Here is a 19,548-nt window from a genome sequence, read left to right as displayed (position 1 = left end):
AAAAAGCACGCCATACGCTGAACTTTGTCTAAACTTGTCGGCTGGTGAAGTGCCGGCCACCAGACTAAAACACCATATAGCATTATAGGTCTAACACAATTTTTGGTTTTAGTCCCTGTGGGTCGCAGGTAAGCAAAGATCACGTGCACAAAGTTTCTTTTTAAAAAAAATTTTTATTTAAAAAATGATTGCTAACAAAATGTACAATTGAAGCTTTTTGAAAAGGAAAAATATATGTGAAAAAAATATTAATGAAAAAGCAAAGGTAAATTGATTTTTTTAAAAACTTCTATATTTTAGAAGTGTGTAGCCAAGGTTGTCACCACACTACCCCCCTTCTAGCGGAAAGCGATTTTTTTATTTCTCATTGGTGTATTTCTCGGCAATATGCTTGAATTTGATGAAAATTCAACTTGATGAACATTTTCATTCTCAATATAAGCTGGTTTGAGGCGATCAATTTATACTGTATCTTCTTTGCCATTTATGAGGATTGTAAAATATTTTTCGTTTCTTTTCATAACTCTAAAAGGCCCATTATATTTGAATGTAAATGGCGTATGAGAAGCATCTTTTCTAATCCAAACAAACTCTGAATGCAGTAAGTCTTTACTTATAAATGGTTTGCATTTACTATGATTAGATCCTTTTTGTGGTTTGAAACTGGAAATAACATTCTTGAGGGACAACAGAAATTCACTATGATATTTTGGCTTTAAACTATCTTGAAAGAATTCTCCTGGAAGATGTAAATTTTCCCCATATAACAATTCTGCCGATGATGACTTGATATCTTCCTTATAAGAAACTCTAATTCCTAATAAGACAGAAGGCAAAATTCTTGTCCACTGGATATTGTCATGGCATAAAATGGATGATTTCAAAGTTCGATGAAAACGTTCAATCATTCCATTTGCTTGCGGGTGATATGAAGTAGTATGTTGGCATTTGGCACCGATAAATTTACAAAAATCATGAAAATATTTTGATGTAAACTGACGGCCGCGATCACCAATTTGTGGGTCGCAGGTAAGCAAAGATCACGTGCACAAAGTTTCTTTTTACAAAAATTTTTATTTAAAAAAAATGATTGCTAACAAAATGTACAATTGAAGCTTTTTGAAAAGGAAAAATATATGTGAAAAAAATATTAATGAAAAAGCAAAGGTAAATTGATTTTTTTAAAAACTTCTATATTTTAGAAGTGTGTAGCCAAGGTTGTCACCACAGTCCCCACTTTTCCCCCCATTGCCTTTTTGCACGAGTATAAAGCCGTTGCTTTGCTCGCCCTTTCCTCAATATTAAGCTTAAAGTTCAGCTTCCTGTCCAAAATAACGCCAAGGTATTTGCACACTCACTCTCAATTTCAATACCCCCTAAGGAAATGGGCCTAACCGTGGGAGTTTTGCGATCCTTGCAGTACATGACTAGTTCTGTCTTTGCAGGATTTACCCCAAGACCATTATCTTTCGCCCATTTCTCAGTCATCCGGAGGGCTCTCTGTATAATATCTCTAACTGTTAATGGGAATTTTCCCCTGAATGCTAGCGCCACATCATCTGCGTATGCCACCACTTGTATCCTTTCTTTTTCTAGGGAAACCAGAAGGTGGTTTATAGCAACATTCCAAAGAAGAGGTGATAGAACTCCTCCTTGAGGAGTGCCTCTGTTCACGTCACACAACTTGAAATCGTTCGGTTCCCGATTTCCTTGCTTTTGAGTCATTCCCATCAAAATCATCACTTCATAAACGCAAAAATAGAGTTGGGTAGTTCGTGAACGAACTAGTTCAATTGAACGGTTCACTGAAATGAGCGAGCTGAACTAGTTCACATCTATCGTTATTTTCCGTTCACCATGTCAGTTTAACTAACTAAGCACATTGTATCGATCGTTTTTGCACATAAGATGTTCGGGATTCTTTTCGCATGTGTTTTTCTGTTGGGATGAATAAATCAACGCAAGGCTAATATGTTGATGTATGATGAATTGGAAGAAAGCAACAACAGAATTTGAAATGAACCGGTCACTAAATGAACTAACTGACCGAACTAGTTCGTTGATCGGAAAAGAGCTGAAGTGAGCGATCACTACACTGAACTATAATGCCTAACACTACACAAAAACCACCTCTATGTTGTTTACACTCTCGGTAAATGAAAGCTATGGAATTAGCTTTTGACCTACATCATCTATTGTCAATCCCGCTCCAAGTAAGTGTAGCAGGTTTAACTACATTCCAAAGTAATCTCTTCTTGTAAATGTGAATTTTCTCATGACTGATAAAGCCACAACTCGTATCCCTTCTTTTTCTAAGGAAACCTGAAAATTGTTTATACATAGAATTCCTCCTTGGGGAGTGCCTCTGTTATCATACCTTATAATGATTGCTTTTCCTACAGTGGCACAAAAAAAATCATCTTCATTAGAAGTTCGTCTATCAGTCCCTTGAACTCGAATGAACGTTCTTAAATGCCCCTTCGTTGTCTTGAAAAGCCACAATTGTGCATTCATTGGCAGATAGTGAGTTTTCAATAAGGCTGACTAATTCATGCAATGCTCTCAGTAGAACAGCCCTTCGAATAAACATGTTGTCGTTTAGAGAGTATTCTTGAATCGATACTAGTTCTAAGACAAATATCTATCAGCCTCTTCAGAGTCTTAAAAAGAATTTACACGCTTTAGGGATGAAAACGATATTTGTCTCCTTCCAGTTTCCTGGTATATATGGTGGCTTGGCCTAAAGTACCTAAAATACGTCCCATCGTTAGGAGTTCGTATTTTCACTGTTGGATGCTGCCTTAATGTCTACAGAACCAATAATAGAATATTTTGTATTTTCTTTGGCGTGTGTATTAAATAGTACTACAATATCTCCTTAATAGAAGTGGTCCAGTTTTAATGTTACTTGTTCTTCAAAGTTACTCAATGTTGCTTTTTAATGTTACTTGAAGCTGAATGAGTGGATGGTAATAATTTTCTAAAACTTGACGCCTCTGATGTACTTTCGCATTGAAATTGCTACAATTATAAATCTATGAGTTGAGTTGATCCATTCTCAGTTCTCGCTTATATCCTCTCAGATTATTTTTGTAAGCTTTCCTCATACAACGTAAGTGAGATATTGAGGGTTTTTGTAATCCATTCCCAGCGTGTTCGATGGCCTGTACGTTCAAATCATCTTTGAAACTGATAATCTGAGAAGCTTAGTTCGCTTAAAACCTGTCATTTCGATATTTTATCATTCGGTTATAGCGGGGTGACGATGACGTTTAAAGATTCTTTTCTGTTTCTGGTAACGAATGTACCCACCCTAACGTTATATTCAGTCTATGTGATGCCATAGGCTGTGAACTCCCACGGTTAGGCCCATTTCCTTAGGGGGTATTGAAATTCCCTTTGGTGAGTGTGCAAAATACCTTGGCGTTATTTTGGCCAGGAAGCTGAACTTTAAGTTTAATATTGAAGAAAGGGCGAGACAAGCAACGGTAGCTTTGTACTCGTGCAAAAAGGCAATAGGAAAGAAGTGGGGACTAAAACCAAAAATTGTGCATTGGCTATACACGGCAGTGGTTAGACCTATAATGCTATATGGTGTTGTAGTCTGGTGGTCGGCACTTCACCACCCAACAAGTTAAGACAAAGTTCAGCGTATGGCGTGTTTGTGTATCTCAGGCGCATTCAGCAAGACAGGAACAAATTCCCTTAATGTCATACTGCATCTATTGCCTTTAAACATTTTGGCCAAACAGTCAGCTGCAACAACGGCTGTGCGGTTGCGCGAGCTATCGCTGTGGTCGGAAAAAAATTACGGTCACAGTTCGGTCCTCAAAATAATGCCAGATGTGCCTAACGTAGTGGATTACACTTTGACGAGACCACTTTTCGACAAAAAGTTTGAGACTCTAATTCCCAACAGCGAGGCGTGGTGTACACGGACCCCGGGGAATAAAAGATATATAGATTTCTACACTGTTGGCTCCAAATTGGATGGACAATTTGGTTTCGGAGTATATTCTAATGATCTGGAAGTTCGAATAGCGAAAAGATTACCTAATCGCTGTAGTGCTTTTCAGGAAATATTAGCAATAAGAGAGGTGACGAATTGGCTGAGAAGTACTGTTCCAAAAAATGTGGGCATTAATATATACTCAGACAGTCAACCTGCAATAAAATCCTTGGACTTTGTGTTGCTCAACTCGAAAACGGCCATCGACTGCCGCAAAACTCTCAATGAGATGGCTGAGCAGTACAATATTCACCTATTTAATATGGGTGCCTGGCCATAGGAACATACCGGGGAACTGCGAAGCGGATGAGTTGGCACGGCTAGGGACTACCTTACATATTCCAGGGGAACTAGAATCTGTTGGTATGCCCCTGGCTACCTGGAAGCTCATGCTGCGTGAGAAGGCTGTTATGATGGCAAATGTTCAATGGGAGAATTGCAAGGGCTGTAACGACACCAAGCAAATATGGCCCCATTTAAACTTAAATCGCACACTAGGTATGCTCAGATATCACTCCTGATATAACGGGTGCCTGGCCATAGGAACATACCGGGGAACTGCGAAGCGGATGAGTTGGCACGGCTAGGGACTACCTTACATATTCCAGGGGAATATGCAGGTATGCCCCTGGCTACCTGTAAGCTCATGCTGCGTGAGACGGCTGTTATGATGGCAAATGTTCAATGGGAGAATTACAAGGGCTGTAACGACAACAAGCAAATATGGCCCCATTTAAACTTAAATCGCACACTAGGTATGTTCAGATATCACTCCTGATATAACGGGTCGCTGCCTGATAGGCGATTTTGCAAACACTATTGGCGCGAAGTATAATGACTATTGTATGAGCTGTCATGATGCGGAGGAAAAGGAATCAATTAAACACCTCTTGTGTGAGTGTCCTGCATTTTGTGTAAAGCGCAAGCAACTTTTAGGAGCATATAGCTTCAGATTACTGGCGGATCTGGAAAACGTTAACTTAAGCAGTCTGCTAATGTTTTTGGAACAATCTGGTTGGTTCAACAAAGAAAAATAATCAAGAAGGTTCAGCGGTTAAAACTAGAAGTGTTCATATGTAATAGGTACTTTTAGTTAATGTGGTATCACAATGGACTGAATAGTCTAAGTGAGCCTGAATCTTAATCGGGCTGCCACTTTAACCTAACCTAACCTAACCATAGGCTGTGAACTTCTCTCTCTCTCTTCCATGAGAGCTGTCCTATTCTACCTAAATCTCAATGGCAAGGAACCTCCTTTTTTATATCAGAGTACGAATGGCGTTTCACATTTTGGTGAAATCACTTAGAGAAGTTTTGGGACACTTTTCTCAGTGTCCCAAAACTGTCAGCATTACTTAGAGAGTATAAACCATTGCTGAAAACTGTCAGCATTACTGGGAGAGGATAAATCACCGCTGAAAATCTTTTCGACATTCGGTCAAAAAGGGTTTGAACCCTTGACCTTTTGTATTCCTATCTGCGGAGAAAATATCCACGCATACATTGCACTCGGATCGATTTACTGATCAAGTATGCTGTCCTCGAGCACCTCAGCTGATATCGGAACAATTTTTTGTTCACCTTTGCAACAACTCTTCATGTCTGATTATTTTGCTAAACCCTATATTGACATATTCACAATTCCCAGTAAATACCTCTTTTAGTCTCCATTTCATGTAAAAAGACTAGGTGTAAACATTTTATCATAGCTTCTCCTTTCATATCTCAAAGTGCATGAACTTGGACCAAGTCCTTCTTATGGCAAGAGAAAATTTATTACTAGATTTACTGTCGTTCAGGAACATAGATATTTTTTTCTAATGACAGACAACATATACATCTAATGACAGACAACATATACATACTATATACAAAATGAAACCCGATACCAATTAAGGTCATCTGTAGATACACAAAAAATTTTCTCTATCCATGAAAACTCTCAGTAACCCCATTTACAGCCATTAACAAATGACGACGCCACTCACTTACCCACTACAAAACAAGCGCAACCAAACCGCCCAACATCCAACCAACAACTGAAAAGATTGTTCACACCGCCACTTGTATTTAAGCATTTTCCCTTATGGCACCACAGAGGAGACGCTAAAATAAATATGCATTAACCGATATTCACAGCGAATTGAGAAAGAACTCAAAGTACGAGTGTGAGTGCTTATGGCAAGCAATTTGCCTTGAGTGTGTGTCAATATTCAAACTGGCTGACACGAAGCCTTCGTCACGAATGGGTAGCCGACAACTTAAAAAACGACGACAGCCTGACACAATATCTACGTTTAGACATTACTATGATTCAGTTGAGATTTGGATTTCGACATTGACGAACAAAACAATGAACTCTCCAATTTAGTGTCTTCTGTTTTATTTATTGGAATTTCACATTGTTACAAAATTGACAAGAGGTAATGAAAAGAACTAAATCAATACAAGGTGGAAACATTAATAACCATCGTATATGGATATAAAACAATAAAATGTGACTAAAATTAAAAACTAAATTTAAGAAATATGCATACCAGTCAAATATAACACAAAAAGAACCCCTATTCTCCTCGCCACATTCATTTTTCCTCATTTTTGTCCATGAGAAACAAAGTATATTGCATTCAATTAATGGAAAAATATGTCTCCTTTATGTCTTCTAAAAGAAAGTGTAATTAAATGAAATTAAACAGAACTAGAATACAGGGAAATATTATCGGAGGTGTGTTAGGCGACCAGTTAAACCATGAGGTATGCAGAAAATATTCTTTTTCAAAGTATTACGTCAATGATGTACCCATACACATATGTGTGTGAGTGTGTGCGTGTTTGGTTCAATAAGGTTCTCTGGGAAGTGGTTTGGCCGTGTGACCAAATGCTAGTGGATATTGTTGTTGGAAGCGGGTTGTTCATACCTAGCAACATTCAATGAAATGGCTTGGTTTCTTTAAGTACTTCATCAAAGCAATTTTTTGCCATTAACATGGATGGATGGGAACATATACACAAACAAGATTTTTCCTATTGCAAGCTGATATTTTAGAATTTAATGATGGCAATATAAAACTACTACGTACTTTAATATACCGTTTAAAGAGACAAGCTGCTGCCAAAACCCCAACAAAATGATGAGTAGCATTGCTTATAAAAGCTAATCGCATATAAGAAAAAAAACGAGAATAGTAAATATTATCTCCAAATATTCCTGTGTACAGTGGAAACGTATGAAAAGAAATAAAATATTATGGAAAATTAAATTAAAAATTCATCGTCGGCGAAGAAAGACAATGGAAAGCAAATGCTACAAATCATGCAAATTTAAGGGTTGCCAAATCGAAAAAATTTTAATAATTGTTGATTGGGAATACATTGTGGTGTAGTAAATTTTCAGATATCGATATGGAGAGTGCTTAAAGGAACTATTTAGAAAAAAAGGAAAGTTGTACAAAATATGAAACTTCAAAGGATTTGTGAATACTATGAAAATTTCTGGAAAAAGACATATATCTCAATGGGAGCGATAATGTATCTAGGATGTAATAATAATGTGATAACTCTTGAACAGCTGCGTACAATGTTTCGATGAAATATGACGCCAAACGTCATACGACAAAGTTGATCAAAAATATTATATCAGCAGTGTGAAATACTAAAATTTACCAAAATCGCATTGTTGTATGGCAAATGTTAAGCAAATTTTCAGATATAGATACGAAGAAAGCAATTTAGAAAAAAAACTAGCATAGTTCTACAAAATATGAAACATCATTGGAATTGTCAAAATTTCTGGAACAGTGGAAGCGATATTCCACCTATGATGTAATAATATGTTGGCATCTATGGAACCGCTGATTACAACGTTTCGATAAAGGTGTTTGAAGAAACCTTCTATTATTTTGTAGTTACGACAAAGTTGACCAAAACTATTGTTTCAGCAGTGTGAAATGGCAAAATTCATTTTGTGAAAATTTTCAAATGAAATATATAATGTTATAATGTATAAAGGCCGGTACTATGTTCATTCTTGCGAAAAATTTTTATGGAAATCATTATTTCGCACATAGAAAGCGGCGTTTTTTTAGGTAGCTTGGAGCGCTATTTTACAGGGAGCGATATTGGATTAAGTTGGTGGTTGTTGCTTGTTTTTACAAAATAACATTTTATTTTTCCTTGGGCAATTGATCTGCTATTCCTTTGATCCTTTGTATAGTTTCGGAACAAAAATATTGTCCGTGTTTGATTTATAAACCCGCACAAATAGTTTTTAATAAATAAATTATTTCTTAATTCTCATTGCAAATGGCGCCGTGCTATAAACGTCAGTTTTTCAACACGAAAAAAACAAAGTATCACAAATGGAAAAAATTTCGCAAATTTTTCGCATTTTTTGGTTTTGTATGGAGTTTCAACGCGAAAACCGAACAGAGTACCGGCCTTAAGATAGATCAAGTAGACTCAACTAGGGTTGCCAGATTATGGTTGCCGAAATCCGGGACACAGCGTCGTACATTCCGGGATTTATCGGGACAAGCAAAAAACGTCACATTTTTCGAAAACAGTTGGCCATATTTCATCACTTAATAAATTTGCATTTGTTATTGTCTGCAGACTTTGAAATTCCTAAATAGGTTGGAGCCACTGAAACTTTCTCCCACGATTTTATATCAAAAGGTGTGTACTATGTTCGGTTTTCGAGTTGAAAATCACTTTATTTTCGTGATTACTTTTCCTGGAATAATAATAAATGAAAACAGACATATTCCTGTAAAGTCTTGCCGAAATCTATAGGAACAAGAAATTGCACATCAATTGAGTAAATTTATCTGCTTTATATTAAACTGTTTTAATAAAGTAACCGCGAAAATTTCAACGCGAAAAGCGAACATAGTACTTACCTAAACGTATACATTTTTGGGAAAATTTGTTTTTTTAAAACGGAAACCTAAACTCATATTTACTGACATATTACTTTCGGTTTTGGCAAACAAACTTAAGCTCTGCGATGACGATCGCTGCTTCTTTTGTAGCGCATTTCGATACTGGGGATTGGGATATCGCCATGGACATGGTTTGGGTATATTTCGCATCAGAGTTGGGCATTGTTATAGTGTCACTAAAGAGTCCTGATAGGGATAAAACCGAACTTTGAAATGTTGGCAGGGAGTATAAACATGACTTATAATTTGTAAAAAACTGACGGCGTTCAAAAGAAGCAACAAAGCAAACGGGGAAAATAAAAAAAAAATAATAACTTTCTTCACAATCGACTGACTACCTCAATTACTGTAAGTCCTACTAAAGAGATTTGCCATAAACCTATCTATCTCGTTTGTTTTCTTCTTGACTGGAACTTGAAAGACAGTGATTTGATTTGTTTCTCATAGTGATGAGATTGAATGAAATGGTATAAAATCTGACAGACAAATGTATATTTAAAAAATATGACAGTCCAAAACCAAAAATATTTTTGAAAGCGATTTAATTTCAAATCGTTTTCTTTTCTAAGAAATGGGAAAAAAATTAAAACATATGCCTTGAGTAATTGAAATTTCGGGATTTTTGGCAAATTTTGTGAAAAATTCTGGACACTTCCAAGTGACGAAATTCCGGGTGAATCCAGGCCATCTAGCAAGTCTAGACACAACCCGTCTTACTTTATTACAATTGCAACTACGGACTGTTCGCGTATTTTTCCAGTAAAAATTATCCTGTAAAAATATCTAAAATGTACATAATGATGCTCTTTGATAACAAAGAAACGACTTCTATCGCTAATTTGTAAGTTGTAAAAAATAAAATACGCAAAGAGGCGTAATGATGTCAAACATTAAAATAACGAGTACATAAATCACTCGAGTAAACTATGTGGATGCCATTTCTTGAAATCTGCATTATGTAGAACCAAAATAGGATATCTCGTTAAAACTCAACGATCTCTAGTAAAAAATCGCTAGAAATGGCCCGTTATTTAATATGTTGACATGCAGACTAACTTGTTTGTACAGGAAATGAACTTCAAATGTCATGTTGGCTCTGCACTATATAAAAATATGGAAAAACTCGATAACTGTATTAGCAATGCGTGATGACATTGGATTAACCAATTTATTCACATTTTGCAGAGAATTTAAACAAAATGACCAAACATAACAATTACTTTCGTCGAAACGGACATCAAATGTGCTGGCGAAGGAAGATCGCTTTTTTATATTTTATTTTGCCACGGCTCTGATGGTGATTTCCTACTAGTCAATTTGGTGCAATTTTAAAAGATAAAACGAAATTTCGCCTTATGTGCTTTACAGACTATCAGTTATTCCGGACGGAATGTCGGTGTTTGTAAAGAATCTTACAGTGTGTCGGATCGATACGACTTGTCGGCGATGACTAAATAATCGGTAAATGTGTTATCGATCCCATAAACATGCAGCAGTATCGATTATGCCTTCGGACTTAACTTATAATGCTCTCGAGCACTGTCGTCCGGAATAACTGATAGTCTGTAAAGCGCATTAGCGAACTACTTACACTACTGGCGAAATTTCAAATCTCGAATGTGAACATTGCAAAGATTTAAAATGCCTTTCATTTGACCGTTCTAATTCTGTGATTTGTACTTAACCGAAGGATAGTCAACCGGTTAGTAAATTTTTTGTATGCGATCAGTTGTTTTATCGGCACAATAAATAACAAGGCATTGAGAAACCGGCCCTTAAAGGCTGTTTACTGGTACAAAAAACATACAGTTGATTTCGGTTTATTTATGTCCAAACTAACCATTTCTCTAAGAATGAATACGCAAATTCAGCGCAACTATTCGAAAAAATAAACACCAATACTTCAAAAATTTAAATAAATACTACATCGCAAAAAGTGGAGTTTTAGTACTAAAACACAGTTCTAAAAGACAGTATAGTCGATTTTGTGGAAATCCTATAGAAGACTGCTGAACATGAGTACGAAACTGAATGTTATACCTCATTTGATACGAACAAAATGGGCAACATATACAAGGAGCATACGGAGATTATATACCACTTATGGACGAAATTCAATAAAGGCATTCCTAGTTGAATGGAGAATGTCCGTTCATCTGCTAGTGTGTGTGGTAACAGGTTGGCTGATAAGTCCCCGGTCGAAGAAAGAAAAACACATTTTTTTTTGTCAAAATTCGTTTTTATTATTCAACATAGTTCCCTTCAAGAGCGATACAACGATTATAACGACCTTCCACTTTTTTGATACCATTTTGGTAGTACTCCTTCGGTTTTGCCTCAAAATAGGCCTCAGAATTTTTTCCCTGCGAGAATGCTTTTGAGGTCTGAGAACAAGAAAAAGTCGCTGGGGGCCAGATCTGGAGAATACGGTGGGTGGGGAAGCAATTCGAAGCCCAATTCATGAATTTTTGCCATCGTTCTCAATGACTTGTGGCACGGTGCGTTGTCTTGGTGGAACAACACTTTTTCTTCTTCAAATGGGGCCGTTTTGCCGCGATTTCGACCTTCAAACGCTCCAATAACGCCATATAATAGTCACTGTTGATGGTTTTTTTCTTCTCAAGATAATCGATAAAAATTATTCCATGCGCATCCCAAAAAACAGAGGCCATTACTTTGCCAGCGGACTTTTGAGTCTTTCCACGCTTGGGAGACGGTTCACCGACCGCTGTCCACTCAGCCAACTATCGATTGTGTCGCTGTCCACTCAGCCAACTGTCGATGTGATGTATTACGCGTTAACAGCTGCAAACACGGCTCAGAATCATCAACTCGTTGTTGTTTTTGGTCAAATGTGAGCTCGCGCGGCACCCATTTTGCACAGAGCTTCCGCATATCCAAATATTGATGAATGATATGACCAACACGTTCCTTTGATATCTTTAAGGCCTCTGCTATCTCGATCAATTTCATTTTACGGTCATTCAAAATCATTTTGTGGATTTTTTGATGTTTTCGTCGGTAACCATCTCTTTCGGGCGTCCACTGCGTTCGCCGTCCTCCGTGCTCATTTCACCACGCTTGAATTTTGCATACCAATAAATTATTGTTGATTTTCCTGGGGCAGAGTCCGGAAACTCATTATCAAGCCAAGTTTTTGCTTCCACCTTATTTTTTCCCTTTAGAAAACAGTATTTTATCAAAACACGAAATTCCTTTTTTTCCATTTTTTTTCACAATAACAAAAGTTGCTTCACAAAAGACGCTCTATCTCACAAACTAATTGACTTATAGACGTCAAATTTTGACACGAATCATTTGAAGGTTGGTACTATATAAAAATAATATGCATTTAATACCAGCGACGCCATCTATGTGTCAGACCGGGGACCTATCAGCAAACCTGTTATATCTCAAATGATTAAGATGATCGACTTCAAATGTAGTGCACGATAAGTTTTTACCCTTGAATATCACATAATGGTTAAAAATTCCCAAATAAATTAAAATCTACTCGAATTCCTTGGCGGAAATGGGATAGTGTTGCCATCGCTACGCATTGTGAAAATTCTTCTTTCTTGAAATAACTCAAAAGTAGCAAATTATTCGACCTATATTGACATCAAAAACACAAGGGAGAAAACAAGAAGAGAGAAAATTTTAGCCGACAAGCGTGTCGTCTAGCTTTATACTACGTCCGCACTAGACACGAAATCTCGCTATTTAGAACCAAAATCTATTTACAAATCTCAAGTGTTCGGACTGGCAAAATAACGAGATTTCGTAGATTTGAGGATTTAACAGCTGTTTGTAAATATATCAATACAACACCAAACTCGTATGTGTACACGTACACACATATTCATCTACAAGGAAAATTGGGGCAGGGTTGCAAAAAGCGTATTTTTAGTACTAAAACCACCGTTGTACAAGGCAATATAGGGGATTTTGAAAGAGATTTTTTTGAAATCCTCTACGAGCCAGCTGATATTTGCCTATTGCAAATCTACTGAGATCTAGGAGGATTTCGGCCAAAATCCTCGTTTACGAGGATTTCGTGTCTAGAGCGAACGTAGTATTATGGATCACAGTCTTCCACAATTATTCGAATTGCGCTTAGACAGCGTCAAAAACTTCTCTGAATTCCGTTCAAGGTTACGCTTGTTGTTCGGAGTGAGCAAGATCGCTACCCATTGTGACACAAGTTTTCTTAGGAATACGTGGTCGCCTTTCTCGCGGAACATGTACGTCCCTCATCAAAAACCGGAGTTATTTCAGGCTCACTATTACGGCGTTCTCACAAATCATTTTTTTTGAGTCTGAAATGTTTTCCCTTTATAACATTTTAAGACAAGTCGTTTTCCCCATACAAAAAACCAAGTCCAAAACGCAAGTTTTTCGCGTCAATTTTAGAATGTTAACCTCCCTAATTTGGAATATGCTCTGACCAAACATACTCTCTTCAAAATATTATTGTTATGAATTTTCTGTTAAAGAATAAAACGGTTCGTACTATCAACGTTGTACCAATGAAAAGCTGTCATTGGCCCTATTTTAATTAAATTTTCTTTGTGTGTAGGGACGTGAAAATAATTGTTTTTACTTTGCATATTTTGCCGGACAAATTACTCACACAGCATACAATTTTATGTTCAGTTCTCATTTCTTTTTTAAAAGCCGATAGCTGAGTAATATATTCATCGAAATTTTGTATTTATTTATGATTTATCTATATCTATAAAATTTTTGATATATGTTATAAACAAAGACCATAGAAAAAGAATACATATGTGAATTTGGCTTTGATAGTGCTAGTACCAGAAACCAGAGATTAGTCCCACACTTGTAGGGAAGGCGCTCCGAACTTACTGGTTTGATGCAGACAATTTTTATTTTGCTATTTGCTCAAAAGTTTTCCCAAATTTCTGTGACGATTGCACTAAATTATTAATTAAATGTTTCATGAATTGTTTTTGTTCTTTTAAAAGTAAAAGAAATTGCTAAAATAAGCGAATTAGGTTTTGTTACGAATGCAAAATGAAAAGAGAAACCGAAAAAATGTTGAAACTTCTCATCGAACATGTTTGGGACTAATCTCTGGTTTCTCGAGAAAAAAGAATAACAATATGCCCAATTCACATCTTCCTTCTAAAAAAATAAAAGAAAAACAAAACAAATTTGTAATTCATGACAAGTTTTTGTGGAGACTTAGTATGCTCAAAGTTGTAAAATTATTGAGATTTAGTTTTTTTTCGAAAAATTTAGAACTTTCCAACCTTCTTGGCATTGAATGTGATAGTTTTTTTGTGACATCGGACCCAATTTGTTCCATACTTGTGACAGGTCCTTGTTTAGTTGACTTTTGCTACTCATTGGACGCTCTTGCACACGTCTGCCCAATTCTTCCCATAGCTGTTCTATAGGATTCATGTCTGGTGATTGTGGAGGAGTCGGAAGAATGTGCGGAACATGATAGACTATCCACATTCGTACGTCGTGGGCAGCAAAGATTATAGAAGAGGAAGATGGGAGATTGGCTACCAGTGCTGCCGCTACTACTTCAATCGAAGTATTTTGCTTCATTTTCACAAAATTTTCTTCGTCACTCCTTCTTCAAAAAATCTGCTTCACTTTTTGTTCTGCTTCAAATTTTTATTTTTTATATGCTTACACCATGTACCAAATTTCAGCCAAATTTCTCTTAGAGGCTCCGCAAGCCAAATCTGGGGATCAGTTTATATGGGGGCTATATATAATTATGGACCGATGTGGACCAATTTTTGCATGGTTGTTAGAGATCACATGCTAAAACCATGTACCAAATTTCAGCCGGATCGGATGAAATTTGCTTCTCTTAGAGGGTCTGCAAGCCAAATTTGGGGGTCCGTTTATATGGGGGCTATACGTAAAAGTGGACCGATATGGCCCATTTACAATACCATCTGACCTACATCAATAACAACTACTTGTGCCAAGTTTTAAGTCGATAGCTTCTTTCGTTCGGAAGATAGCGTGATTTCAACAAACGGACGGACGGACATGCTCAGATCGACTCAGAATTTCACCACGACCAAGGCCGTATTCAGGGGGGGGGATGAGGGGGATCAAACCCCCCCCGAAATGAATGAATATTTTTATATAAATAAATATATATTTTTAGCTGCATAGAAAAATCTTATCGAAGATGTTGAAGGAAAGCTGATGGTTTTATTTTGAAAACGCTTACCTATAAAACTTGCACAAATCCTAGAATACTAGTTGAAAAGCCCGTCAAACGACGGTCGAAAAAAACAAATTGTTTTTGTTCTCGCACCACAAATTTTATTTTTGGAAAATGTATTTCTGCTTTTTATGTGTGTTTGTTGTTCTTTTTGTGAACATGACTCGCTTTGTTTGGCCATAGCAACAACAACGAAACAGCCAAACACACATGTGTAAATGAAATGGCGCAAAACCTGCGAAAAGAACCTGCCTAATTCAGCGATGGAAGCACTTGGAGAGTGCAATAAAGAGATATTTCCAAACGTGCATATTCTTTTAAAAATTTTGGTCACTTTGCCAGTAACTCAGGGATGGAAAAATACAATTTTTAAGAAAGTACAAAAAAGGTATTTTTTGAGCGGAAAGGTACTTTTTACTAAATTTCAACAAAAATCTCACTGGAAGATTATTGTCAAGAGACTGAATTTTAAAGAAAATAAAATTTTGAAAAATTTTTCTATATTAAAAAAATTTTTCAAAAATTTTCTATAGCCGGCTATCATACAAAAACCTTTTTTTCGGAAGGTCCAAGTGTGGTTTATTGTTGGGTTTAATGAACTGCCTGAATTTATTCATATAATTGGTTGATAGTTTTGCTGCAAGTAGGGGATGCTGATGAGGAATGTGGTAATTCCGAAACGTGCGTCCATCCAACCATCTTGCAGTCTATAGGGCTTTGCCCAAATAAATTTGACAAACATTCTTTTCCTCTGTTGGTTAAGCTACACTTGTAGTTTAGTCAATGTATGGTTTTAAGCTGCAATAAAAAACAACAACAATGCTTAAAGAACAAAACCAACAATAACAAAACAAAACAAATGGAAAAAGAAGAGGAGGTACGCTCAAAATAAACCCAGCCATGTGAATTCAAATCGATGATTTGACAGTGGCATAGGAAAAGAGATATGTTTGTTTCGAATTTATTTCGGCATAAGCCGGCTATCAATGTAAAACCTTTTTTCGGAGGGTTCAAGTGTGGTTTTTGTTGGGTTTAATAAACTGCCTGAATTTATTCTGAAAATTGGTTGATAGTTTTGCTGCAAATAGAGGATGCTGATGAGGAATGTGGTAATTCCGAAACGTGCGTCCATCCAACCATCTTGCAGTCTATTGGGCTTTGCCCAAATAAATTTGACAAACATTCTTTTCCTCTGTTGGTTAAGCTACACTTGTAGTTTAGTCAATGTATGGTTTTAAGCTGCAATAAAAAAACAACGACAATGCTTAAAGAACAAAACCAACAATAACAAAACAAAACGAAGGGAAATAAAATTTTGCAAAAAAAAATTCTATAGAAAACAAATTTTTTCTATAGAAATAAAGTTTTGCAAAAATTTACTATAGAAATAACATTTTTAGAAAATTTTCAATTGAAATAAAATTTTGACAAAATTATCTATAGAAATAAAATTTTGCAAAAATTCTATATAGAAATAAAATTTAGACAACATTTTCTACCGAAATAAAAAATTGAGAATATAGAATCGCATTCTTTTTTCGACTAAAACATTCTTGAAGTTCAATAAAATCCTGTCTTTGACTATATCTTTTACAAAATCGACATTTTCTTCCCACATGAACATGTCTGTTTTGTCATATTTGTAAAAGACTGTTAGCAAATAAGGTTGATAAAGACTTTCTCAAAATATTAAAATATTTTGTCAAAGCTATTGTACCATAAATCTGATATCGACTCAAAAATGTCTACACAAAAGGTACTAAATCATTCGCGGGGGTACTACGGTACTGACCGGGGTGAAAAAGTATTGAAAAAAGTACTTTACTACTGCATTTTCCATCCCTGCAGTTACTACGTGCTCATCCGAACGTTCATTTTCAAAAATGGAGAGATTAAAGACGTATCTTAGAAATTCGACTGGCGAGAGTAGACTCAATGGATTGGCATTAATGTCGGTTAATCGCCAAATAAATGTGCCGACTGAAGAAGTCATTGATTTATTTGCTGCCCAAAAAGCCCGTCGGCTCAATTTAATATTATAAACATATTGTATACATACCTTTGCATAAATAAAATTTTCTACACATGAGATTATATGAATATTTTTTTTTTAAGTTGAACCCCCCCCGAATTAAAATCCTGGCTACGGCCTTGACCACGACCCAGAATATATATACTTTATGGGGTCTTAAAGCAATATTTCGATGTGTTACAAACGGAATGACAAAGTTAATATACCCCCATCCTATGGTGGAGGGTATAATAAAATGAATTCTATTGTTTTGTTTTCAAAAATGTATGTTACTTCAATTTTATTCAATCTACTCCCCTTTTTTTCCAAAATCTACTTCACTCAATTTTTCACTAGCGGCAGCACTGTTGGCTACTGAGCACATCAAACCATTTACCACATTAGTTTAATACTCGAACCAAACGCGTATGCGACAAGTATTGACATAGCATTAAAATGCAAATAAAAAGAAATTAAGAGCACGAAATAAATTTCCATAAAGGGGAAAATGTAATTTTTTTGTTGTTGCCTAAAAGTTAACATTGTTTCATTAAGAAAATTAAATTTTTCATTTAAAAAATAAAAACTAAAAACAACTAAAAGATTACAAACATGTATTAAAGTAATCTGGTAAATGCAACATTTGGTATGACGCAAGTCAATCTCCCATCTTCCCCAAATCTATAATCTTTGACCAGTGCTGCCTCTACTACTTCAATCGAAGTATCTGCTTCACTTTTTGTTCTGCTTCAAATTTTTATTTTTTATATGCTTACACCATGTACCAAATTTCAGCCGGATCGAATGAAATTTGGTTCTCTTAGAGGATCCGCAAGCCAAATCTGGGGATCAGTTTATATGGGGGCTATATATAATTATGGACCGATGTGGACCAATTTTTGCATGGTTGTTAGAGATCACATGCTAAAACCATGTACCAAATTTCAGCCGGATCGGATGAAATTTGCTTCTCTTAGAGTCCCTGCAAGCCAAATTTGGGGGGCCGTTTATATGGGGGCTATACGTAAAAGTGGACCGATATGGCCCATTTGCAATACCATCTGACCTACATCAATAACAACTACTTGTGCCCAGTTTCAAGTCGATAGCTTCTTTCGTTCGGAATGCTCATGATCGACTCAGAATTTCACCACTCTAAGACCCCTTTATGGGGGTCCCTGCAAGCCAAATTTGGGGGGCCGTTTATATGGGGGCTATACGTAAAAGTGGACCGATATGGCCCATTTGCAATACCATCTGACCTACATCAATAACAACTACTTGTGCCCAGTTTCAAGTCGATAGCTTCTTTCGTTCGGAATGCTCATGATCGACTCAGAATTTCACCACTCTAAGACCCCTTTATGGGGTCTTAGAGCAATATTTCGATGTGTTACAAACGGAATGACAAAGTTAATATACCCCATCCTATGGTGGAGGGTATAATAAAATGAATTCTATTGTTTTGTTTTCAAAAATGTATGCTAATTCAATTTTATTCAATCTACTCCACTTTTTTCCAAAATCTACTTCACTAAATTTTTCACTAACGGCAGCACTGTTGGCTACTGAGCACATCAAACCATCTTCCTCAAATCTATAATCTTTGACCATAATGGTCTGTTTCCTAATGTCTGAGAGTACATTTACATTTTTAGGGAGCTGCCGTGGTGCAATGGTTAGTATGCCCGCCTTGCATACACAGGGTAGTGGGTTCAAACTCAGTTTCGACCAAACACAAAAAAGTGTTTCAGCGATGGATTATCCACCTCAGTAATGCTGGAGATATTTCTGAGTGTTTCAAAGCTTCTCTAAGTGGTTTCACGGCAATGTGGAACACCGTTCGGACTCGGCTATAAAAAGATGGTCCCTTGTCATTGAGAGAGAAGTTCACCACTTCTTAAAAAAAATCCAAAAATATCGTAATATTTCATTATTTTAATAACGTATTATAGAAATCTCAAAAAAGGAATTTAGTTAAATTTTCGACAAGGTACTTCATTTTTCCCACAAAATAGTTCACTTTTTTCTCTGTGTATATGCGTTTTAAAGTTCTTTTATAATATCTTAAATGAGATGTGATTATATCCAAAGATTATAGATTCAGGAAGATAGGTAATCAGCTACTGTGGAGATCGAACCATTTACCGGGTTAGTTTAATACTCGAACCAAACGCGTATACGACAAGTATACGCAGTATTAAAATGCAAATAAAAAGAAATTAAGTGCACGAAATAAATTTCCATAAAGGGGAAAATGTAATCGTTTTGTTGTTGCCTAAAATTTAACATTGTTTCATTAAGAAAATTAAATTTTTCATTTAAAAAATGAAATGAACTAACATGGTAAATGCAACATTTGGTATGA

General features: G+C 36.2%; 2 protein-coding genes across 3 annotated transcripts in view; one reads left to right on the top strand and one right to left on the bottom strand.

Moving 5' to 3' along the window:
* Nucleotides 1-461: 461 nt before the first annotated feature.
* LOC142230816 (uncharacterized) lies at nt 462-908 on the bottom strand. The gene has a single exon (XM_075301440.1). The coding sequence runs from the start codon at nt 906-908 to the stop codon at nt 462-464; it is 447 nt and encodes a 148-aa protein (XP_075157555.1).
* Nucleotides 909-6,328: 5,420 nt separating this feature from the next.
* sov (small ovary) overlaps nt 6,329-19,548 on the top strand; it is a 41,092-nt gene continuing 27,872 nt past the window's right edge. For both annotated transcript variants that reach the window (XM_075300722.1, XM_075300720.1), the window contains exon 1: nt 6,329-6,432. The gene's annotated coding sequence lies outside the window, so the exon portion shown is untranslated. The remainder of the gene's footprint in view (nt 6,433-19,548) is intronic.

This window comes from Haematobia irritans, chromosome 3, assembly GCF_050003625.1.
Source record: "Haematobia irritans isolate KBUSLIRL chromosome 3, ASM5000362v1, whole genome shotgun sequence".
NCBI classification, from domain to species: Eukaryota; Metazoa; Arthropoda; class Insecta; order Diptera; family Muscidae; genus Haematobia; species Haematobia irritans.
The sequence above is the reverse complement of the archived record's forward strand: the minus strand, read 5'-3'. Positions and strand labels throughout refer to the sequence as shown.

Excerpts from the sequence above, each read along its gene's own strand:
- LOC142230816 (XM_075301440.1), bottom strand. The coding sequence starts at position 908 with ATGATTGAACGTTTTCATCGAACTTTGAAATCATCCATTTTATGCCAT.